The sequence below is a fragment of the Coptis chinensis genome, chromosome 2 (genome assembly GCF_015680905.1).
Source record: "Coptis chinensis isolate HL-2020 chromosome 2, ASM1568090v1, whole genome shotgun sequence".
In the NCBI taxonomy this organism is placed as follows: domain Eukaryota; kingdom Viridiplantae; phylum Streptophyta; class Magnoliopsida; order Ranunculales; family Ranunculaceae; genus Coptis; species Coptis chinensis.
The window spans coordinates 18657147-18682530 of record NC_141457.1 but is presented as its reverse complement, the minus strand read 5'-3'; the positions used below and the strand labels follow the sequence as shown (position 1 = coordinate 18682530).

The window sequence follows — 25384 nt, the reverse complement described above, 5'->3', positions numbered from 1 at the left end:
ACCGAAGGCTCGGGGTATTATAGTTTAATGCACTACCAAATGCTTAGTACTGGCTTCAAGCACTGGTTCCAACTTCCAATAAATCGTTTATCCTTCAGTAGAGTGGTAAAGGCGTAAAGCATAAGTTTCCGTCCTCATGTCAAATGTATTTGTTAAACTTAGCCGACTAATGCAAATTTTGCCACCATTTAGGAATAGCTAATTGTAGTATCGTACTGGGCAATGCAAGTTACAATGGGCCAATCACATTTGCCGTCGTCTGATTGTAACAGAAAAGTGGAGCAAATCAATTTGGCCAAGTTGCTCTTCAATGTAACAGATAAGTGCAGCTGATGAATACCAGAGACTGTGTCTATATACTAGAACTTCGGCTGTGTAAATAAACTGCATTTCTCTGTAAAATGACTAGTAATTATGTCAGGACAAAAGAGCAAAGACTTCTTGCTGCTCTAGGATTCTTTAATTTTTTGGTTTTTTTATTCTTAATTTCCTTTTTAAAGGTTTCAGCTCTTATTATTTAAAATTCTAGCAGATTAAGGTTTTAACTATATCACATCCATATTTATCATCTGCTTTGGCGCACTGGGCTCCTGGCTTACAACTAACAAGGTGTGGCCTGTTGACATTTTCACACGTACCGTATAGCAAGGGTCCTAAACCCAGAAATTACCAGTATTAGAGGATCCAAATTTGCATTTTGTATACACAAACATAACACAGTAACAGCAGATTAAACAAGACGTTCAAGAGGAGCTGTTCTTTTTTATCATCATCAACTGAAGGCTCTGATATCAAATTTTTCATTGCTTCAGATGTTGAGTTACCCTTGTTATTCTATTCCAGAATAATTTATAATTGACTGATTAAAATAATCTACAAAACTTGTGATCAGTCTCAGCATATAGCTGAGCACTGTCCCTCAAGGGGATTCCCTACATAATATTCACTTGTTTATAGAATATAGAGCATTTCTGCTGATGGGCCCATGGGGTTGTTTGCACTTCGTCTCACTTGAAGGATAGAGTTGCACTATTGGTTCGCGAAAGTAAAGACGCTTTCAGACTGGGGACCTTCCATCCAAATATGCCTGTACTCGAAGAGCCATTTTCTTCTGCAACAGAAGTCTCTTGTGGCATTCCAGAACTAGTCGAGATTGCGTCATATATCCCGTCTAGCTCCTGCAATATAACACTCGAGGTTGGATTCTGTTTGTAAGAGAGAGTACAAGTAAGTAAAGAACAAAGTTATACAAACCTTCAGTCCTGAAGCTGAGATGGTACTAGGCAATGGTCGCGTTACCTGTAGGGGATAACAATAATGTAGAGTATATTAAAATGATACCCTGAAACTTATCATGGGTGACAACAGGACGAAACAACCTAATTGGGAGGCTGCAGTGCTGCACTAAGCTACTAAAGGACAATATCAACTCGGTATTATTTTGATAACATTAGGTCAGATTCTGCAATAAAGCATGCCCCCAAAATGGAAACGATGCCAGCATCCAACTACATGATCTCTTCAAGCTACTCTAAGGTAAGAACCACTTTCCCAAAGTATGTCCATATTAAACAAACAATGCATAGAGAATATTTCCTTACGTACTGATGAAAGAAAAAGTACATGATCTTTTCCTTCCTACAACGGATGCATTTTCACTCTAACACAGTAGAAACTGTACAAACCTTAGGAGATTCATTAGATGAAGATGGAGATGGTGATTCTAGAGACAGAACTTTGGGTGGCAAAGAGCAGGTCTGCACAGTACCAACAATATACAATATAATTAGACAATTTCAGTTTAATTTGCAACAAAAAGCGACACAATTTCTATGTCAACATCATCTTCTTTTTCAAAATTTGGCTATGGATTTTCTGATACACGTCCGACATCCAGGTGTCTGATCCTCATAAATTTGAGCTTGAAGATTTAGCAGGTTAAATCACTGATGAAATAACAGTAAGCCAACTATAGGAAGCTAAGTTTTTTCTTATTATTTCTGATTATGCTTTCCTGCTTGTAGTACAAAGCTAAAAAAAATACAATGCAATCTCGGCCTATTTCTCGTAAGATATAGTTTGCTAAACTAAGGCCATGAAATGAAGTTCAATATACTTTTCCAAAAAATAAATAAATAATGAAGTTCGGTACTTTTAACTTACCCTTGAAGTGAGTGCAATTTGTGGTCGTTCAAGAGAAGGTTTGGAGATACTGGCCGGTGACGCCTACAGACCCGAGAAAATTAATAAATGAGATCACCAACTATCAATAATAACAGCAGTTACAACTAAAGTATTAACCAAAACAGTAACAATAGTTCGAATAAAAAACTGATGCTGTAGATTTAAATTACTTCAAGAGGCCAAAATGATAAATTTAGATAGCACAAATGGATAAAAGATGGAAGGAAGCTTACACAAAAATCATAATATCCTGATAATCAGATAATACAGCATTCTTATATACCAAATGATTGATAAGACCAAAATTTTACATTAGTTAGCTTTTTATACCTGAATAGATGGAGACGTTCTGCTGCTCTCTAATGTTTGGACGAAATCACATAGGACACTAACTCCGTAAGTTGTAGCATCCTGAAAAAAAAATTCATATAAACAATTACTTTTACTAAATAACAACCTTTAAGAATTGCTCTTATAATGTTACATGAAAAAGGTACCTGCTTGTCTTCTATTCTACCAATTTTTGATTCCTGAGGACAGGCAAAAGCTTAAAATCAGCCCTTTTCTCATCTAAGAAAAATAAATAAACAAATAAACACAACAGCAACAATCATAAAGACCAAGACGTTAAAAAAAATTGTCTTAATTAGAACGAGGACCAGTACCAGAGTTTTGACTGCACGATGAACAGATTCCACATCCACAGAAAACACCCTCATATCTCCACGTAACTGGGAAACCTACAATCAAGCAGGTTCCGTAAGCCTCTTCAGCAAATCAAAAGACAGACAAGAAGAAATACTTAAAAATGGAAAATGCCCTACCTCATCTCTAGTACCAGCAGTAAGCTCTGCACATTCATCAATATTGGCATCAACCCGATCAATTCTTTGAGACAAAAATCGCTTTGCAGCCTGCAAATGAATATGAAATGAGTCCTAAAATCAAGTAGGGGATACTGATCTGATTAGTGGCGCTAATCCTTAATTAGTAGTCCGCTACTTGATTTAGCTTTTGGCCCCACTTCTGTCAGTTGACTTGGTCAAGAGAGATGTTGACTGAGTTTACTCCTCATACATTTGAAATGGCAGATATACCCCCAACATGCATATGTAAACTGCTATGTCAAAATATATTTTCATATGTGAATATAAATTGTCATAGTTAAATTACTATGTAAATATAAATTGTCATAGGTTAGATTAATTTACGAACTTGTTCTATTTCAAAAAAAAAATCCATGAAAAAATACATTTTCATATGTAAATATAAATTGGGTTATTTAGCTTTTGGCCCCACTTTTGATGGGGAAACCTCCTCTTAAGGGTAAACATGCCATTTAGGAAAATAGAAACGGTGGCATTAAAGTTGACCGAGTCAACTGACAGAAGTGGGCCAAATGCTAATTTCTAATTATAGGAGGGCCAAATGCTAATTTCCCCATTAGAAGTGGGGCCAAAAGCTAAATAACCCCTAAGATTATATCAGAAACTAAACTTTTCTTATTTTAGCCGATTTACAGAGAGCTAAGCAGAAGTTCACCTAATGTTTACTTTTCTTGTAAGAATGACTACCATCTTCCTCCTTATGCAAGTGTACGAGCACTGATCACTTGTAAGGTGATTGTGCCTCTTATGAAGATCACCCTCTCCTAAAATATCAACTTGAGTATTATCTGAACAAAGACTTTTTATGCCACTATACATCACTCGCACCCAAACCAGTTTACTTTTCATGATTAACTCAATACGCATGTGTGTGTGTGTGTGTGTGTGTGTGGGTGTGTGTGTGTGCGATTCCTCTTCAAAAGAGATAATCCATGTGGGATGTTCTTTAACTACATTACTCGCAATTTTCCATCAATTTTGGCCTGAACGGTGGCTTAAGGAATATTATGCAGAAACTTACTGAGATAGATGAGGAGACTTGATCTAATTGTTTAGCTACAGATGAGCAAGCATCCGATAAACCACGTCTAGTGGCAAACATCATGTCAGAAAGCTTCCAACCCTGCCATTCAGAGATGCCATAAATTACATCAGTACTTGACTAACCACAACAGACACATAACTGGGGGCAAAAGGAGAATGAAACATAATTGCTAATACAACAAGTACACAACAAATTGATCTGCCACTGTGCTGAGTGAGAAGCATTCAGAGGGTGAAAGAATATAAGCCTTATAAAGGGAATCTAACCTCTGCCTAATGGTATGTACTTATACATAGTTGGACAAAACTGATTAATATAGAGAACTTTTAAGCCTTCCACTAAAACTTTTGTCATCTAGCATTTCAAGACGAAGTAAACCTGTCCAGCCTACCACTAATATATTTGTCATTTAGCATTTCAAGGTGAAGTAAGGCCTATGTCCGACGAGGCGACAGTGGGTACATATGTGCAAGTGGTATAAGAATCTAAACTGTTCATGAATAGACACAGACATCGAGCAAAGCTATCCAGGTACATTGTTGTCTGTTTGAGGTTTAGAGACCTAAAGCAGCTAAAAGTCATTAAAAATTGAAAGAAAAATAATTTTAGCGAGCCGCTAAAGTTCAATGGAAAAACAAGGAGAACAATCATCCAATGAATTCTAGACTTGCTAAAGAATATCAAATCTGATAATCTGATTCTCTCAATCAGGGGATCAAGTACAGCTTACCTGCCAACTATATATAAACAAGCTGCTTTTTCCTGTGTTTAACACGAACAAAACACCTTAATCTAAGTTCGGTTGATTCAGTTCAATGCTCACTTGATCCTTGTAAACGATTACAAACGATTATGTTTAGCAATTTCACACCCCAAACTTGAATATAACTAAAGGGATTATGGATCATTTCATCACAAAGGAGATTTATGTTAACCTTTGGTTATAAGACTAGCTGAACCATTGTATTAACAATCCGTCACATAACACCATCACTGAAACTGGACAAAGAAACCCCATACTCTAGAACAACATGACACCAAACCCACCAAGAAAAAAGATAAACAATAAAACATGGTTCACCGACTCCTCATCCCTTAAACACAGAGGACAAAAGTTGACAATGGCTTCTTTGACACGTCTCTTCCTAAGATTGTCTATGGTCAATATTTTACCTAGAGATGCACACCAGACAAAGGAGGCAGTAAAGTTGTATTGTTGTTAATGGAGAAGAAGTTAGAGAAAAAGAGGATATAGCCTTATTAGTTTTGGCCTTGTATCACTCCAATATAGGAAAAATAAGGGTTTACAACAATAGAAACTGCCAAAAATACTCGGAGGCAGACTGGACCGGCAGAGTCCACCCCTCGGGAGATATCCTCTTTGAACTCTAACAGAGGCCACCTTTCTTTTTTGATGAAATTTGATTTGGGTTAACCTGTATTAACTCCTTAATATAAATTTTCCAGCTTTATCCTCCTCAACATATAATGACAAAAGAGGCCACCTTTGACTGAACTTTAGAACCCCAAATAATTTGACTAGGAAAGTTATAAAGGAAAGACCATGTCGAGGAATTAGTTAGCAAAGCTTGAAGTAAAAAGATTTAGTAGAAAATTTCTCTTTCTTGTCTATAGACCTAAGCCTCGTACAATGAAATAAGATTAGAGCCTAATCCCATAATGTCCCTTAGAAGTTAGGGCTTTGTCACAATAATAATCTAAATAAGACAAACCCAAAAATCCAAAAAACAATTGCATGGCTTCTTTCTTACCCATCATAGGCACTTTCATGTTCATGATAGGAACATATTCTAAAAAACAAGTCTATCTTAGTAATATACAAGAGGGAGGAAAAAATGTCAAAAAAAGTTGACTGGGGCATAAGAATCAATATCAAAAAAAGAAAAGCAAAAGTAAGAAATCCATAGATATAGACTACCGAAAAATAACATGTCATGTGAAAAAAAAAATAACACAAACAATTTAAAAGTTAGAATATCAGGTACATGATATCTATAAAAGAATTGAAACACACATAAAATAAAATAAAGTCACTACCACTTTTTGTGAGCCTATAGCCTCAGTGCAATATTGGGTGTGAGGCACTAAGGAGTAAAGTTCTTAGGCAGTATAAAGACTAGTTATTTTTGTGTTAAAACACTGGCGAGTAAGGAGAGTAACCTTCCACCACATAATGAGAGAGTAATTTACTATTCAGTTGAACTTTTGTAAAAGCCAATACAACATTGCAAAACAGGTTTGGTAAGTAAGGAGAATACCTTCCACCACAAACAGCCACAACCTACGACAACAACAAAAATTGGGACCCCATATGTCACTCCGCCTGCAATAGATGACTATAAGTCATAAACATGTTCTGAAATGACAGCAACACCAATAACATCAACTATTGCTTGATCTTACAGTACATGACCGTCAAAAGAATACACAAAAAATGCAAATACTTTTCATTAGAAGGCTGTCACAAGAAAAAGATCATAACAGGGAATGACCAAGAACACTTTGCAAAACAACCGAACCTATTTGAACCATTTGCCAACCTTAACTAAGATACGACTGCAAGGGCAACCCTTTGAATACTCTTGTTTGATTCTATAAAATCAGTCATGAATTTAGAAAAGCTTGTGATGTTCAAAATTAAAACCTGGCTATCGAACTAGCTCCGGCTAGTTCCTGGGTGTTGATGTAGTTTTCGTGATCAAATCACATTACTATTTATCAATGGGAAAAAGGACAAAAAGAAAAGCAAGAGAGATATTGTTATTGTCTGACCTGATTTTCCCGGAGGAACAATTATTATTGGCTTATGGTTTATAAGCTGTTCCAATTCCCTCTTTAGGTCTGTTACCTGTAACAAGATGAAAAGTTTATCAATTTACACTCATTGAATTCATCTATAATAGGATATAGGAAAAGACAGTAAACTCTTTTTTCCTAAAGAATCAATCTGTGCATATGCAACCCAATATATCTCAAGATTGAGCAATTGAAACAAGAAGCTGCAAAATTTAGCTACATATATTAAGAGTGACCAATCAAGGGATTTGTGTTCCACAGGGCCATGTATTGGGAGTAGAGAAAGGACACCCTGTTTGGTAATTTTGTCTTCAGATGGGACTCCTTGTTAGGATCTTCCAGTCTTGACTCTTGATGAGTACTACGGCTTTTATTGCATTTCTTGTTGTATTTTGCTCTTTCTTGCTGTATGTTGACATCATACGATTTCCCTTTTTTTCTCCTAAGATTTCCTTCACTTGATCTAACAAAATATAACTCTATGTTAACGGATAAAAGTAACGTTTTAAGTGTGTGTGTGTGTGTGTGTGTGTGTGCATATATGCACTTTCTCTTGTATCTTGTATGCATGGTCCTAGGGAATTTGGACGATAGTACGAAATTCCGCATTATATGACAAAACTTAGCAAAATCTGCCGAAAATTAGAACAAACAGCAGCGATATATATACAAAATCTACCTGGTTGGGGACCCTCATGCCAAGCATTTTTTCGTTTACATAACGATATAACATTCACCTATACAACGGTTACCATTGTGTAACATCACTTTCAGTCATGGGCTCATTATCCAATTTACAGTTCCAGTGGTCAACTCGGCCCTTTATTATCTGTTTCTTCTACTCTTCACTCCTCTCTCGCAATGTGGGAATAACTCATATATGCAAGAAGGCACAACTTTATCTTTCAACTCTATGTACTGTATCTTTTTCACTACATCTGTCCAAGAAGTTATAGAACTCTTTCTCAATTTTTTCCCACTTTATGGAATCAAACTTATAAATTTCACATACTGCAATTTCTTCAGGGTGTTAGAAGGATCTGGCTACTTGGGTTATGGTTATCAAGCACCCTTGTTGATGATCTTCATCTCTAACTGACTGACTGTTCAACATGAGGAGCTTATTGACGAGCTTGTTAAAAGTCAACAAAGCTCTCAACAAGCACGCACTTGCTGTGAGAAGCTTTACCATTCCATTTTATTGTAATTTTAATTTAGGTGTTTGGCTTGATTCCCAGTGAAAGTGCACACCTTTTTTAAATAACTGAAATTGAATTTGGCCAGTTACACTCTGGCTGAATGAAAATATTTCAGTCTAAATATGTTCAACCAGATTCCATTGTACTTTAACTTTTCATACTTTGTGCTCTATTAGAAGTAACTTTGTGAAATTCCTTGCACTTTCTAGATCTCACCTTATCGCTGAAACTTTACACTATATGACAAAATTTTGAACCACTTATCAGGAAATAGTATTTACCAAATCTCACCTTGCTATTGAATTAAGGGATATGTGGTATACATCTACCATAAATATCAAATTTTCAGCAATCCGATATATTGTACCAGGACCTCTTTCATATTGACTGACTATATAATAAGTTTACTTTACATAAAAAATCATCGATAACAAACAGAAAGTGAATTAATAATTCCTAAAAGGCTAAAAGTAAGTTATTCAACTCCTACTCAAAAAAGTATGAATGAAGGTAGGACCATAATTCAAACTCTGGCCTTCAAGACCAGTCATTGTAGTGAAATCTTAATCCTACAAAACAAGGGTGATCGGATTCTCAGACCAGGAAGCTAAACTCTGGTTATGTGTAACGAATTAGAGTACCTTTCCTGGAACTAAAACAGAAGCAGATAAACAGACCCACTTAAAAGTCTACTTACTGACAAATGCACAAATCAAACAGACATCAATTTTCTTCCCCCAACACCCTCCTCCCCCGGTGAATTATACAATTATTTTGTCACCTAGAATAAATTACAGAAAAGTACTGATCACAAAAAGAAGCTTAAGAAGGAAAAATCTTAAGCGCCGACCACCGGCATATAGCCAACTAGTACACCAATCGAAAGAGTACGGAGAGTCATCACACAAACCTGAGCTAATAAAGAGTCGTTTTGTGGTTTACTCCTCGATGAAGGTGAATCGTCTCGTCGTATCCGCTTCCAAAACTGATATTCAGAGTGAAACAATCAGTGTTGCTTATACATAAAGTACGGCAGATTAAGAAAGCTTCAAAAAAATTACGTAAAACTATATCTAAGTAGCAGACAAATAATCATTCAAAAGTGGCAAGCAGCGACTTTTCACAATCCCCGTACATGTGTACCAAATGGAAAGAAAATAAGAATTAAAAAATACCATAAAACATTTGCCAAGAGCAGACATATTGTTGAAAGGACCACACAAATAGGTTGCCTTATGACGAGTACGGGCAGCAACAAATGAGATCATATACAGACTCTAGGCTACAAGGGAAACAAAACTTACATCTTGAAATAAATAATGAAAAACATATATTGCCCTAATATTACATACTAAAGTTTATATAGGACCATACTAATAACCATACAAATATGGAACAACGAAGGTACCCTTAACATAAAGTTTAACATGCTAACAGAGCAGGCTATTGTGTTAGGCCGAAAGGGCTCGTAACCCAAGTATGTTGTCCATGTGTTAGGCTAAACAAACACCACATCTAAGTTACATTGACATGGATAGGTGTGTTTGTATCCGACACGGATACAACGTGTTTGACACGGTAAAATATAAAAAATTGAGGTATATCACATACGATGTGTCCGACACGGACACATGGATATGTATCCGACACAAATTATTTTTGAAATATGGCGTGTACATGTTACATAGCACCACATGGAGAGGGAGTGCTGAGATGTTTAGTTTAGCCCCATGTGGGACATTGAAAGCCTTGCATTACAGTATAGTATATGTTCGTGGGCCTCTCCACTCATCATCAATTGCTTTTGAGTTGGATGCCCAAATGTCTCACAGATGCAAATAAATGGTAATAGCTAAATCATGCCACAATAAAAAGATATTGATAAGCCACCAGGTATCCTATATCTAAATCTCACTGAGAGAAACACGTGTTTAAGCAATTATATTATTTTCTTAGCAATAGATCCATATAACATGTTACTGGATTTATCAGAAGGCCAACTGGAAACAATAGTTCCAATAAAAATAATAACAGCAGTTTCACCAATCGCCAACACATAATAACCAAAAAAAAAAAGGAAAAAGAAAAACATGCATCTATTTTTAATCATTATTAATGCATAAGTGGATACCTTGAAAGTGCCGGAAAAGATGTCTGAAACACTTGGAGTGCGCCCCTCCTGCGCAAGCACAGACCCGATAATACCTGTCAGATGCATACAGCAAGATGTTTGTTAGCATGCTACTAATATATGTTTAAACATAACTCCAATTCCATAATTAAACGAGAGTAAATTATGCGTAAATTTCGATGAACTCAGTAAGCAGCTTGGTCACGTGGAGTCTGTTTTACTTGGAGTAAAGCGAGCTAGATGTTAAAGTTACCCATTTAGCTCGAGTAAGCAGGGTGCCTTGGCCAGTTCAGCTTTCAAGAAGTGAGCTAGGTGAGTTCCTAGAGTGTGTGGAGGTACTAACAAAGGCTTTGGCTACTATGCAAGAAATAGATAAGGAATCTCCGATGATAGTAACAACAGGTGGAAGTTCCCCAAAAGAGTCCCTAAACAGAAAACAAACTTTGGACATCTTAGCCTCTATTCAATTGCTATGAATGGGCCCTACTTCTTTCAGCATAGTGACAGACCTAAATTAGTAGATTTAGCAAAAACAAGTTGATTTCAGTTACAACTTCAGGACTATGTTAAAACCCTAAACGGTAATAATAATCATCATCATCATCATCATCATCATAGGCACAGAGGAAGTTGATTTAATAAATATATAAATCAAACCCAAAGCTAAATCATAAAATACAAGTACAACCTGCACCAATGAGGAGAGTGATTTTGCCAAGGGGAAGTACTTGTGCCATCGCCCACTACTACTACTAGTAAAGAAATATAAATTATATTAACACGTCCTCCTTTTATTTTTTTTTATTTTTTTTAACTAAACCGAATCAACATTTGAAAACTCTCTTTCGACTTTATGTCTTGGCTTGGAGCAGGGGAGAGTAATTAATAACCCTATTTTTAGAGTTCAGATGAAAAACAATATCTGGGGGAAATTACGAGAGTAGCCTTTGAAGTGGGGAGGCGTGCAAGAATCTGGTATTGGTCAATTGGTGTTTGTCTTGGACGGTTTTGTTGACTGGTATAGTTGGGCTATTTATTTTATGGGCTGGATTATTATACTGTGACATAATGGGCCTTTAATTTGAAGAGTATGGGCCTCGACAATTTCATTTGGGCTCCGTTTTGATTGTTTACAAAATGGTTTGGGCTTTGGATAAAGAAAGGCAACTCTTTTTGAAGTCTGCCTCATTAGTGTTTGGGCACCACATGGATCCTTTTTGCCTACGCAGAATCAAAAACCCTCATAAGGCTCTAGTGCATCAGCGGTCTTATTTTATGGCACAATTCGAACTCTGGTGATATGCTTGAGTAGTAAAAAAAACAAGTAGCCCTAAGTTCACTTGAATTTTAATTCCGCACTAAGTCCAAAAACACGGGCTGATGTCACCATATAAATTTAAATTTTCATACGATGATGTTAGCCTGATTTGTCCCTGAGCTGAAATTATAAATAAAAAATATAACATCAGCCCAATTTTAAACTAATGATGAAATTAAATTTGAAATGGACTTATGACGAAACTATTATTGGGCTTTGTCTTTAGACCGTAATTTCTATAGTCAAATATACTTATTTGAAAAATAAACATTTTTTACTATAGAACTCTCTTGGAAGAGAAAGTTCCTATAGAACCTCTTAACTCCATAATACTGCAATTACTCCTAATCTATGCTATCAATATCGGTCATGAAATTACTCCATCTATCAATAGCTCAATTGAATATGTTTAATTTTGTCAAAAGTTGTTATGAAATTAATAAAATCTAGGCCATTAGATAATTTCATAATATTCTAAACGATTTTTTGTCGAGGTTGTGAGGATGATCTCTATTATGTGGAGAACATCTCCACCAAAAATCAGCTTTTACTTCATTGTATTTAGCGGTGGAATCATTTTGGAGTCAGTATAAAATGGAGTTCATATAACCATCCTCTTTGCTTATTTTCCCCTCCTTAACAAAAATTAAATATACAAATTACTGTATTCTCTCAAATATATATTATCGCTTCTCTCTCCCCTTATTCCTTATATTTAACTTAATTTTTGTGCTTAGCTCCTAACATTACCAGCCCAAAAAGCTTAAATAACTAATTACAAGTGCAAGGAAATCAATTCTAAAACATTGATTCCTTGGTCAAGGACTACAAACAAGAGAAGAAAGAGATTTTAGTCTCAAGTATAATAATCAATACAACCACCAGAGAAATACGGTTTATTTCCAAAAGACACCCATGAGCACTCACATACACCCGATAGTATTGTGCGTAAGGGAGTTAGAACATGTCGAGGTTTCCTATTGATAAAATAGACTAGCAATTTGTTGCAAGAACTCCGAATTTTTTATGGGGACTGTAGCACCCGGCAGCGGTATTCTCCAAGTGCCCATATAGGGAATATGTTTCGGTAAGCAGAATAGCTGATCATACAGTTCCTATTGAAGACTCCCGTGATCTCCTGAAAAACAACAAAAGTGTAATCATTATATTCCAGAAACACACTTCCAACTATTTAAAACACTGTCAAGACCGATAAGACAACAAGCCCCAACAGTTTTTACTACAATTGGCGCCTTTTGGCATTCAAGCCTTAAGTGACTGTACAGGGGTGACTCAAGACATTTGGGGGCCTAAGCAAAATCTGAATACATGCGAAGAGATTTTTTGTTGGAGAACGGCGAGGAAAACGTAGGATAGAGCGAGGGAAACGAAGGGTTTTAGAACTAATTTAATTTTATAATTTTCAATTTAAAACGTTATAAACCATTAAAATAATGGGCTGAAAAACAATAATAGGCTAAATTATATTGGGGGCCCTTGGGTTACGGGGCCCTAAACAGTTGCTTATTTGGCTATAGAGTAGAACCGGCCCTGCGCCTGTAGGACTGGCCCCATTGAGCGCCTAGGTGACCCTTTCGGGAGCGGCTCCTTTCACAGCATAACCATCACCACACAGCTTTTTTAGTCCTTAGCCAAAGGCTTCTCCAATTATCGATGGTAAAGATTCTCCTCTGCATGTACTTAAGACTTCCTTCAATCCAATCCATCTTCAATTATTCGAAAGTATTGAAAATTTACTCCTTTTTGTGAAAGAAACTAACAGTAACAGAACTATAAAAAGCGTGATAATCACAATCATATAAAAGGAAGGGCACCAAAGAAGATGCTAACTTGGAGGTAGATGACCTACCTCTTGTGGAAAATCACCATTCTCCATTTGTGAATTTATCAACACTCTAGCTGCACGGTGCAATGGTGTTGGATCACTTTCTGCCTGTTCAAATTGAGTTACAATGAAATCAAGAATTGACTTTTGACATAATAAACATGCAACCAAAATATGCATTCAAGGACCAAAATGGGCGGCATGGGCGCAGTCATGATTTCAAAAGGAAAGAAAAAACAAACACTAAATTTTCGGGAAAGATCTGGAAGACTATTCCTCATATGCCGTATGCCAGTCGACTTATGAGAGACATTTGAATCACTCAAGCTCCAGATCAACATGCTGTCAGATATGCTAAGTCACTCTAGGAAGAGTGTATTGACAACCTCATGAATTTAATGGAGCCAGATGTGCTAACAAGCTTTCAAAGATCATGACAAGTTGACAACTACCTCAATTATTCGGAGGAACATATATTCTTGAACCTCAAGCTAAAATAGTTAATGACATATTTTACGTAACTTTCATTTTCAGTTTTTAAAGGATTAAACTGAAAACATACTAGATCAATCGACTTCATTGATAAGAAGAAGCAATGTACAACACAATAAGTAGAGGACATTGATAGGCCTTAGTAACTAAGACATCACAACTAGGTTGGCACCCATAAGCCAACTCAGTCCTTTTCCATCAAAGCTCTTGATCCCTTGGCAAGGGCGCTGAACAACCCTCCACATGAAGACATTACAACACGAAAGTACAGTACCCAAAGAATTCCCGACTGCCCACTCCATTGATACTTCTTTGACATCAAGAATTATCTGTTGCGCCCTCCTTTCCTAGTGATTAAACAAGCTTATATTTCTTTCCTATTATGGGAAGGATGAACAGTCGCTGTTCGAATATGATCCGCTAACCACCTAGCCTTGCGTGTAACAGTTTTATGGGCGGTAAGATCAATACCTAACTCTTCAAAGATAATCTGAGGTTGGGTCGACAGCTTGCAGGATGATGAAAGAAAGACCTCCAAATATTAGTTGAAACAAGAATGATATGATAAGGCGATACACATCTTCTTTCGAGTAGTTGCAACGTGGGCAAAGATTAGGAATTTTCAAGTCTCCAATTCAACTTATCTGTATTCTCTGTAGATATAACACCCAACAAAAAATGCCACTCTACATGAAAAGGACTTATACCAAATCTTCTTATAACGAAAGTTTGCATTTATTTTCCCACTTTCAAGCACCGTCAACTCTTTATACTTGGCCAAGGCTTCATAAATGGATTTCTTCATCAACTCTTTATTTATATATTTGTTCTCTTTTGATATTTACAACATTATTTCCTGAAATCCTGAAATTCCTCTTTCCTCGTTGAAGGTGGGATTTGATCCCAAGACCTCCCAAGGTTTGTCCAATAGGGCAACATGAACTATTTGTTCATTTTCCATTTCCAACATCTTTTACAGTTCTCCCTATACTTCTCTGCTAGATAGATGGTAACCATACGAGCACAACAATGATCAACTTCCCAGTCATTGAGATCTCTCTGTAAGGTCAAATCCACCTCCATACAATACTCCAGGTGGTAAAGTAGTCCACAGCGTGAGGACACTTGTTAGTGGCCAAATATAATTGTGTTGCTCCTTACGGGTAGAATTACCTATCCAGAGTCCAGACATCATTCAGAAGGGGGATGGACTCATCACCGGAGCCAGTTGCAAGGTTAAACCTTTAGCAAAGTTAGGCAACAAGTCCCTTCCACAGTGTAATTCAATAAAGAATATATTATCCCAAACAGTCAAATACTTCCTCAGCTGCCTATAGCTGAAACACAACTAGCATTAACATCGGCTCTTCCCAACATTTGTCATTCCCTACACTGATTTCTTACTCACTTAGAGTCTAGCACCGTGAAGATTCCGACCGTACCGTTTCTCATATTTCAAACCTAGTGATAATTATCTTGAATCCCAAATCCTAATATTCCAAGACAAGATTCTAATCCCCAGTCCTCTCCATTTCCAAACCAACGCCATACACAACACTTTTTATACAACAGTTTACACAACACCTTTTTATAAGTTGAACTAAGGGCTAATATCACTATAGAGATCATATCAACAAAATTTCATATCAATCCATAATCTCTAACCCTTTCAAAACTTGATTTGAAATTATGATTTATTTTAACGATCAGGATTTAAAATTTTGCAACCCACTTTTGACATCTTTAGAAATTTCCAAATGAGCCCATTTTTTGCAAGGATGTTCTCCATAGTAAGAAGATGACATCCACAAAAAATCAAGTCATAAGTAAATTTGTAGAGTGAGATGGAGGCCATTATATAAACTGTTGTATAAAAAGTATGGTAAACGGAACCTGCTATATATATATATATATATATAGGGGAGGGATCAATATACCATGGTTTATACCATGCCCCACAACTTCACCCACAAGACGAACTAGAACCTAATTTTTTTGTAGATATGTCCAACAAACCATGAAGATAACCTCTACAAAATTTCATCTCATTTGATGGTGTTTAACAATGTCAAAAGATGATTGCAAAATCGAAGAATCTGGGCCGTTAAAAAAAATTCAAAGTTGGTAACATTTTTTAACTAGGTTAGAGGTTTCCAAATGAGCTAAATTTTGGTGGAGTAGCTATCCATAGTTAATAGATCATGTCCACAAAATATTAGCTCTTAATTCGTCATGTAAAGGAGTGTGGTATAAACCATGGTATATATATGTGTGGGGAGGGATCCGTTTACCATGGTATGAAAACCATGCTATATTGATCCCTCCAGAAACAGTAGGGTGAGAGAACATCCTTAAACAAGAACGCACAAGGGACATCTGGCTCAGTATAATAGATTAAGATTCATGCGGCTAACAAGTATCTTGTTTTCTGCCTCAACACTAAAGATAATTACAAGGAAAAATTTGTAATTTTATAGACACATAAACAGAATATAATAGTTAAACTCCATTTTTACCTGCCCAGCATCAATCAGAGCCAACATAGCCCATCCAGTATGTACCACATGTGCACGATTGCCCTCAATATTTGTATACACCTGTTTTGAAAAAGAATTAAATGGTTTTCTCACACAAGAACTTTTTGAGTATAAGTTTGTCCATTACTGGTACCAGATTTCAATGGACTTTCACATGCTACAAATAATACTATTAAATAATGCAATCTAGATAGTTTTTCACTGAAAATGGTTTATAACCCTCACGTACGGTTAGCAAAACAACTGGAGAGTTTGCAACTCCTACAGGATAAGACTATATTACTATTTTGCTTCCTTGAAGCTAATTTATTTATATCTTTTTATATGAATCAAAGCCAAATATTTCTTGTCCATGCGGATTGCAACAAAATACACATTTTATACCCAGTTTCAGAACAAAGTATGAAGACAGTGAACTGGGACAAGCTCGGGACAAAATTCTATGCTAGACTGGAGAGAAAGAGAGAGAACATGCAGAACAGACGAGTGAATCAAAGAAACAATGAACGGAAGCCGAATTAGTTCAGTCCAACTCAATTAGTAGTATCTCCTAATTTTTACTTTCTAATGCGACTTCTGATTTGATAATAATGAAGTGATATATTCATGGAACCGAAGCCTTTCTCAGTTTTGAAGAAAAAATGGGTCAACAATGAACCTGCATACCAGGATATAAAATGCTGGAAGTGGTATACAATGACACAATAAAAAATAATTATACATACAGAACTGTCCTCCAAAACATTAAGAAAAGAAGCAATATAAATTTAGTAAGAAACGCTGCTTTATAAGAAACAATGTTTAGAAATTAAACTGTTTTCAAATTAATAGGAAACCTCACACAACAACTGGTATTCAACAAACCATTGATTTCTTGACACGAGATGAAAGGAAATTTAAATAGAAAATAAAAAAAAACTAACCTTGTTCTGACAAGAAAGATAACTCTCTCCCCAGCCACCTGAATCTAGCTCTTTGGACATCAGGAAATCACAAGCTTTACAAATGCTAGGGCTATTACTGAAGGTTTCTCCGGCAGCAACTAAACCCTTTATCCCAAACCATATTGCATAGGTAAAGCATACTCCCCAGGACCCATACCTATTCAGGAAACCTTCTTAAACATTGATGGACAAGCCTCAGCTAAGAAACATAAAGTTCCTAAATTTTGTTTTCATAATAATAAAGTTCTTCATGAGTGCGCGACTAAACAGTTCATTTCAGACAATACATGAGCAGCAGCAATCGATTATTGCTAGCAAGTAGCAACCAATATTGTAGAGTAACAGTTGTGGCTTAAACCAGATAATAATCAAATAGTAGGAAGGAAAACACACCATGAACCATCTGGCGCTTGTATCTTCTTAATGAACTGAACGGATTTTGCAATAGAATCTTCTACTTCTTCTCTTCGATGTCCAGGATATAATCTCTTGAATGATGTCAATGCTTGAATTGCTGCAGAGGTGCATTCCACGTAGCTACAGAACCATTCCAATTAGCACCAAATAAAATCCCATCAAAAGAACAAAACGTGATTCTAGGTACTGATCTTACGGGTAATCGATGACAATGTCACCAAAAGTTTCAGCAGGGTTGATTAACTGGTAACAGAAAACAAAGGACACAGAGAAAGATTAGGTTCCCATTAGAGCACATTTAAACAAAGATAATATTGCTATTGGCTCTACATGTACAGTTCAATTGTAGAGAGAGAGAGGTCACTTGCTCAAATTGAATTTATTTGATGAGTTTGTGCTGCTTCATGAGGGTTTCACTTATAATCTTTTCATAGAAGAGAGTTCTAGTGTGGTTAAATTGATGTAGATTTTATTGGTGGAAGCTTCAGTTTAAACAATCTACACTTGAATTAAACAAACAAAAGACAACTCTTTTATTGAATCTCTCACATCATAAATATCAACACTCTAAAAACACAACTCCCCCAAACCCTAACCATAAGCCCTTTATTTATACTAAACCTAAAAACAGTAAACCTATAGTAACACGACATGTGTTAAATAACTAAATAAAATAAACCAACTACAAGGGCTTGACCAAGACTACTATGTCCACATCATAAATACATAAATATCATACACAAGCTTACTTAATTTATTAGTTATCTTGCATTAAAGTCTTTTAGATTCTTTGAAAAACACCTGATCTTCCTCATAGATAAAAACGAATTGTTGCTTGTTGACAATGAGAGGTTGAAATTAATCAGAACCACACATATTTATATTCGTCAAAAGTTTATATAGTAATAACGTTGGGCAAGATTTAATATCAACATGACTCGCAAAGATTCCCCAATCTCATTTTCCAGTAATTCTTTCTATGAGAGACATTTTCTGGTAGTTTCCACACCAGGACTCACAATTTGGACCAAGTGTGCAACTTTCCAAGAAGATGCCAAACATAGAAAGAATGCATGCAGTGTTCCTCAGTATCCATAGAACTTCCTGGAAACGTAAAAGTTGTAGTGCAAATGATAATACTAGTGTGTTTTTTTTGTGTGAATGTTACGGAACGGAGAGAGAGAAACTGATAAAATAATTTATGGAATAAATAAATGTAGGATACCTCCAACCATGGGTATGATCTTGTAAGTTCATATGTAGCATACCCGCCATCACTATTCTGCAGTGTCACAAAAACATGGAGCATGCCAACAGTGAGATACTAACGACTGACGGTTTTGGAAAAAACATTATAGCACAGTGTTCTAGAAGCAGCTGACTATTCACCTAAGTGGAAAAGGTTATGTACAGATAAGTTTTCCTCGTGTGAAAACCAAATGGTAGGTAGTACAAAAGATCAACGAATAATATAAATAAACATAGTTTACAAATGTACAATTGAGCTCAGGGAGTAAAGACTATTGAACTACAGGACACGTCAAAGGTGTCTATGTTGATAACTAAATGTGGAGCTTGATCTATCAAGTAAATCCCTTGGTCATGAATGACATGTTAAGTATCTGACGGACAATAAAGGTCTGGATGCCTATCCTCTGCCATGTAGACTACAGCGATAAATAAGACCACGACAGAGTTGTGAAATTATCTATTTCCGTTTTTAGCATTCTAATGTATATGGACAAGTTTGCAGGATGCCCTAACAGAGCTGTACAAACTTGGAAATCACATCAAACCAAACTAGCCTCACAAAGGCATAGAATAAATATGACATTCCTAAATCACAGATTTTTTTGATAGTTAGAACCTTTATTCCCTAATCCCCCCTCATTTCCCTGGTGAAGGTAAGAATCGAATCTAAGACCTTGGACCCAACCTTGGCCACTGGACATCTTCAGTTCACTAAATCATAGAGATGGAGAGATCAAATCTTAAAAGTCACATGCTCATTGCCATAATCAGAAGAACATAAAAGAATATTAAGTGGACCAGTGATTTGAGGAAAAATATCAACTGATGCACTAGCAACGTTGCAAGTACAATGGTACAAAAGTTAGGAAAGATTCCAGAATCTAAGAATTAAAAGTGGAGCTACCTGCAGTGAAAGCATAACATTCACAGCATCATAGAATCGATTGGCATTTAATGGTTCACCGACAGCTTCTGAAGAAATCTTTGATAACATGAGAGCAGCCTAAACAAGGAAGGGGAGACTAGTATGAGGTGGCTAGCTGATAAAGCTGGCATGATAAGGGAACCATGGTTAAAAGATCATTCAATAGTTACCTTCAATCCTTCTGATGTGCAGTCTGAGATGGGCCATCCATGATCTGCAGTTGAGAAAGGCCACGCCCCTTTGGATATGTGACGATACCAGAAACTTAAATCACCAGGGCAATCATCTAAAACCTTCAAATCAAAGTAAAAGTGATCAAACAAGGAGCATGCATGAAAATGACTGTTTCATTCAAAGAAATCACGGGGAATAGAGTCAGAAATCTACCTGTGAGGCTTTTATGTAGTCATGCGCCTTGTTAAGAGTTGGAAGGAATTCTTCAAAGAGGTTAGTTGAGATGATTGCTTGAACGGCAAAAGCAGTATCCCACAGTTGACTTCCATTATAACCCTGCAGTTGATTGTTATACACCCGTAGTTAATACATCTGTCGAACGTGCGTTGAAGAATGGTACTCACGGATCAGGAGAATAGACAACATGACATAACACTTTCCAAAGTAACCTAACACCAAAAAACTATCAATTTTCCCAGTGAATAGGCAATCAAACAGTTGATAAACAAGATGGACAAAAAAAAAAAAAAAAGAGTACCAAATTATCATCAAAATACAGCCAATGTATAAATATTTATCAGGGCACCTAAATTTTTTGCTAAGGTTGATATTTCATCTCCGATGGTACAATAATAACTGTGAATGTTACTTGCTTAGTTGCCTTTAGTGTTTGCCATACATAACATCAACTCTTATAAAACTTGATTATATTTAAAGATACAGATGTAGTAACACCTATGTAACAATATGAAGCAGACAATCTCAAACCTGCATTTTCATTCCATCTTCAGCGATCCACAAGTAATCATATATTCTTGGAATATGCAATTTGAATGCTTCTGAGTTTGGGTCTTCCACCCAGCAGCACAGCATATTTAACACCTGTGTACGCAATCAATAGTGTGTTCCCACATATTCAATAATGGCAGTTGACATCTGTGTTTAAATTATCAAAAGGTACTAAAGAAAAACATGGTTATACCGACAAAGGCTTTACAGGATCAAAATGCTTAAAATCATTTACATATCATACTAAAGGTATAAGAACTCTAAGTGATGATTAACTGAATAATAGTCAATTTGTATTAGTAAATGAAAAGGAAAAAAATTCTTCAGAGGTTCTAGTTGTGTGTTTTTATCAATAAAAGACTTGGTATGTTAACAATCTGCTTTACCTTACTTAACAGGAAGTTAAAGAAATTGAACAAGAGAATCATGGTGAACCCATGCGTACCTTGTTTACAGGTCCTATGCATACATAACGAGTATTTTCATCTTCATAATGTATGTGCTGCATTGTGGTGACCAAAGCCTTCTCTCTTAGCTTATTTGCAGGCCACCTCGTTATAACAGGCTCAACACCTTTGTGAAGAGTTGCCCAAAGAATATCCTGTACAAATGAATGAGGATAGTATAGATCTTCCTGCAAATGGAATACCCTTCTGTGAGAAACAATGCAGTCATAAAATAGTGCTCTGCACAAGAAATTGTTTAAAAAGGTACACAGAGAAGACTGCTGGTTAGAAGAGCAGTGATTAACAATGATTAATATGTTCCTTCAAAGCTTAACTTTCTCAATGTTCAAACTGAATTCGATCCAAACCTTTGCGCAAAGATTGCGTGCTTCATTCCAATCTATTTCGTGGTAGGGAACAGTAAAGATCTCCTTTCTCAAAGACAGGATCGTTGGCGTGATTGGACCAACAAACCTTTTCCCATATATATATGACATTGGCAAATAAACCATACGGCAATGACACCACATCCGTCCTGTTGTAATTCAGACACTTAAAGGATTTAATAAATAAATTATGAATCCCAGTTTCTTGTTCTTCAAATTAACGAAGCTAAAGACATGCAAAGATAAGTTAGTGCAGAACTAAGGGAGAAGAAGAAGGTACAAGAACCTGGTTGGAAAGGAAGACAATAAGGGAGCAGCCATATTTCCGGAGGCAGTGGATTGTTGCCGGACCAATCAAATACTCCAAGTACCTATTATCATTGAGCGAATGATGACCTAAGTAACAATAGAAATATATGATAAAAGCAAGAAAGGATGAAGAATAAGTATTGTAACCATTGAAAACTCCGAATAACCACCAAAAGGTAAGTGCAGATATATACCGAAAGCCACATTTTCCCCCATGATGTTATTGTAGTGGCACCACCGTGGTTCAAAATCCAGTTACGACCTTTCTCCATTGCCCCTTCTCCATCATCAGCTCCTTCACCAAGCAATCTTAAAGTAACATAGGTCAGAGCTGTACCAAACATGGTACTACCACCTTCAATGTGTAAACCCCAACCCCCGTCTTTGTTCTGCAATCCACATGCATAAATAATTAGCAACGGTACATTCATGAAAAAAAAACTGTAATTAGATCGTAACAAATCTCAAGTTAGCATAGGAATTCAGATATAATATGAATTAAAATTGTAGGAATTCATTCTTACTTGATGATTGTAAAGATAACGGCGAATCTCTCGCAGATGCTGAGATGAAAAGACTGCATTCAATGCTCCTGTAACATATAGCATAATGACCTGTTGCATTGAATGAAAACCCATGAAAATCTATATAAAACAAGTAATGTTATTCCAGGAAGTTCCACAGTTCAAAAAAGCGCAGCACTTACCAGACCTGGCATGAGAAACATAGGGCCACCATAATCCCCTGGCCAATGCCCATCGTGTGCCTGAATAGTCGAGTAATAGTTAAGAGCCCTTTTCACCGTGGTCTTCACTGCCTCCTCTGTAACTTCTTCAGTGTCATTTACTTTGACTTGCGGTAACAAATCTATACTCAGAGAATTTTCCTTCACCATCTATATTTGGCAATGTAAATATGACTGAGTTACGATAAATAGACAATGTAAATCCAAACGCGTGTTAAAATGTGGTTGTCCACATTCTCATTGTTCCAAAATGAACACAAAATGAACACATAAGTAGTACCAAAACTAAGCATAAGTTAAACACTAAGACAAAGTGCCAAGTGTACCTGAAGTCTCATGAGAAGATCTGAACTATGTTTCTTTTCAAACCGATGGTTCCGGTAATTCTCACGTGATTTTTCAACTTCCAAAACTTCTTCTGGAGTTCCAAGATTTGGATCGAATTCCCAAACTTGTCTTCCAACGTGATTGTTTACACTTCTTAGCCATGGGTCTTTACTACCTTGAGCAATCTTAAGTTTCCACATTGATCACCTAGTTAACAAAAGAACAACAACGTGGTTGATAGATTTTAGAGGTGGTAGTTGGAACTTGGAAGAACACTTACTTGGATTGTTTGGTCAACGTTAAGTTTGAGAGTTTGGTGGGCCAAACCTTAAAAACACATGCACTGTGAGTTTTTATCTTTTTGTTGTTTTGTTTACGCTTTACGACCTCGTGATACATTTGTTCGATATCTTGAAAGTTTCAAACGTTGACATTTTCTTTTCCCGATAATCGTTGACATATGTATATTTTTTTTCCCGAATAATCGGTGACATATATCATATATTTCGATATGTTCCTAAAGTCGCCTTCTTATTACGCAATCCTCTTTGTCCGTGTCTCTGCAACGTTAACAATCTCTGATTTTTATTTTATTTTTCATTAATTTCTAGATGTAAAATTACCATTTTACCCCTGCAAAAGACAAAATAAAAAATAAAACAAAAAAATAGCATGAATTGTAATATTTGTGTTTGGAAAGGGGCAAAATTGGAAAAAAAATTAATGGCGTGATGAATTCACTGTTGAAGCCCTCGTTTTCTTTAAAGAAGTTAGATTTCGTGATATCTTTGACGTAACACAGTTTTAAAGATTCCTAGAAAATAGTTTTTAACTTTAACTTTCATGGCAGGAAGTGTGAATTTTTTACCTGCTGCAAGTCGTTTGATTACTAAACAATAAACAGACAATGCCACGAACAATTTCCTAAAAGACCACAGTACGGTGTAGTACCGATGTTAGATTCAAGTTGCAAAAGAGGAAGAGAAGAAGATATTGATGAATCAGGTAGGGGTGGAGTCTCGCTTGCTTTCTGTGTAGGAAAAAAAATATAAGAAGAAAAAAATTATGGAGGTGGTGATAGGATAGAGAGAGAGTGAGAGATCGATAATTCGGTGAAATTGGGAGAGAACTGGGGAGGAAGAAAATGGAAAGTGTGTGACACTCATTTTTTTTTTATGAGGGACAACAATTAAAATTTTGGACCCTTCATCCAAGCAAGAAATGAGGCTCAGTCCCTTGGTTCTAACTTGGTTGAGTATAAACTCCCTCTCATCGACCCATATCACATAATCTTCCTATTATTTGTGGTATTCATCTGCATCTTTGAGGAATTCATCTATCTCTTCCATTGTGAGATTGACTACATCTTCCATAGGGTCAGAAAGCAGGGTGGAAAATTCTTCATCTATTTCAGTTATGTTCAGGGAGTCAAAATTGTGATCTTTGTATTCTTCCCTAAGAGGGGTATCTACTAGTGTGGAGACTAAGGCGTCGGCTGCACTAATTTGATATACGAAACGCTCAATAGACTTCATGTAACGCCCGTATTTAAAATACATATTTATTAATTAATTAATTATTTATTTATTTATTTAAAAATCGGCTGGATTGGATTTGAGATTTGTGGGCCTGATTTCTGGGCTCGAGTCTGTGTTGGGCTTGGGTTTCGGACCCAAGTATATAAACACATTTTTCTAGAAAATAGGGTTCATAAAAAATAAAATATATTAAAAATGGAGGCAGAGTTTGAAGCTCGTTGGCTGGAGCGTTGGAGCGCGACGACTCGGACTAGGAGGATTTTGTCGAGCTGTTCATTATTGTGAGTAGATTTTTTTTATACACCGTATAATTTTCGCAAGTTTAAAAATAATACGTAAATTGTCGTTTGAATATATATAAATATATATTATTTTCGGTGATGTTTGGAATCAAGTTTACTGGTATAATTGCAAAAATAGCAAAAGTTATAAAAAAATAAATAAACAGGATACAGAGATTTGGTTCGGCAGGCAAGAACTCACTATAGATCCAATTGTTTGAGGATCGTAATATATCATGTTTTCCACTCATTCTACTTTGGTTTCCTTAAAATACATATCAGGGGTTGTGTAGTTATTGCAAATGGTGGAGTTTTTGGAGAGATGGGAAGTTGATCTTCGGATTGGAATCACTGGCAGTTGGGTTTTTATTTGTTAAACCATTCGGATTGGGCGAA

At 36.2% G+C, this 25384-nt stretch overlaps 2 protein-coding genes across 2 annotated transcripts; both read right to left on the bottom strand.

Annotated features, from left to right (window-relative positions):
* Window positions 1-730: 730 nt before the first annotated feature.
* LOC147515208 (uncharacterized) lies at window positions 731-11247 on the bottom strand. The gene is made up of 14 exons (XM_086586360.1): window positions 10952-11247; window positions 10264-10337; window positions 9043-9117; window positions 6910-6985; window positions 6396-6460; window positions 4093-4194; window positions 3009-3098; window positions 2850-2924; window positions 2682-2714; window positions 2515-2595; window positions 2164-2226; window positions 1686-1757; window positions 1255-1299; window positions 731-1178 (listed from the first exon to the last, which is right to left on the bottom strand). Exons 1-14 carry the CDS (start codon window positions 10998-11000, stop codon window positions 1008-1010), a joined length of 1071 nt encoding a protein of 356 aa, XP_086442486.1. The 5' UTR covers window positions 11001-11247; the 3' UTR covers window positions 731-1007.
* A 1122-nt stretch (window positions 11248-12369) lies between these two features.
* Window positions 12370-23579, bottom strand: LOC147515207 (cycloartenol Synthase-like). The gene is made up of 19 exons (XM_086586359.1): window positions 23450-23579; window positions 23169-23376; window positions 22804-22992; window positions 22622-22711; window positions 22292-22486; window positions 22075-22159; window positions 21771-21937; window positions 21402-21590; window positions 20936-21049; window positions 20381-20503; window positions 20164-20286; window positions 19973-20071; window positions 19043-19099; window positions 18014-18060; window positions 17794-17937; window positions 17380-17557; window positions 16436-16516; window positions 13452-13535; window positions 12370-12719 (listed from the first exon to the last, which is right to left on the bottom strand). The coding sequence occupies exons 2-19, from the start codon at window positions 23367-23369 to the stop codon at window positions 12606-12608; spliced, it is 2280 nt and encodes a 759-aa protein (XP_086442485.1). The 5' UTR covers window positions 23370-23376; window positions 23450-23579; the 3' UTR covers window positions 12370-12605.
* Window positions 23580-25384: the final 1805 nt, after the last annotated feature.

Coding starts and splice junctions, on each gene's coding strand:
- LOC147515208 (XM_086586360.1), bottom strand. CDS start 11,000: ATGGCACAAGTACTTCCCCTTGGCAAAATCACTCTCCTCATTGGTGCA. Junction 4,195..6,395: donor GTGGCTGTTTGTGGTGGAAG/GTATTCTCCTTA, acceptor TCTGAATGGCAG/GGTTGGAAGCTTTCTGACAT. Junction 1,300..1,685: donor CATCTAATGAATCTCCTAAG/GTTTGTACAGTT, acceptor TATCCCCTACAG/GTAACGCGACCATTGCCTAG.
- LOC147515207 (XM_086586359.1), bottom strand. CDS start 23,369: ATGTGGAAACTTAAGATTGCTCAAGGTAGTAAAGACCCATGGCTAAGA. Junction 21,591..21,770: donor CACGCAATCTTTGCGCAAAG/GTTTGGATCGAA, acceptor TTCCATTTGCAG/GAAGATCTATACTATCCTCA. Junction 17,558..17,793: donor CAAGCGCCAGATGGTTCATG/GTGTGTTTTCCT, acceptor TTTCCTGAATAG/GTATGGGTCCTGGGGAGTAT.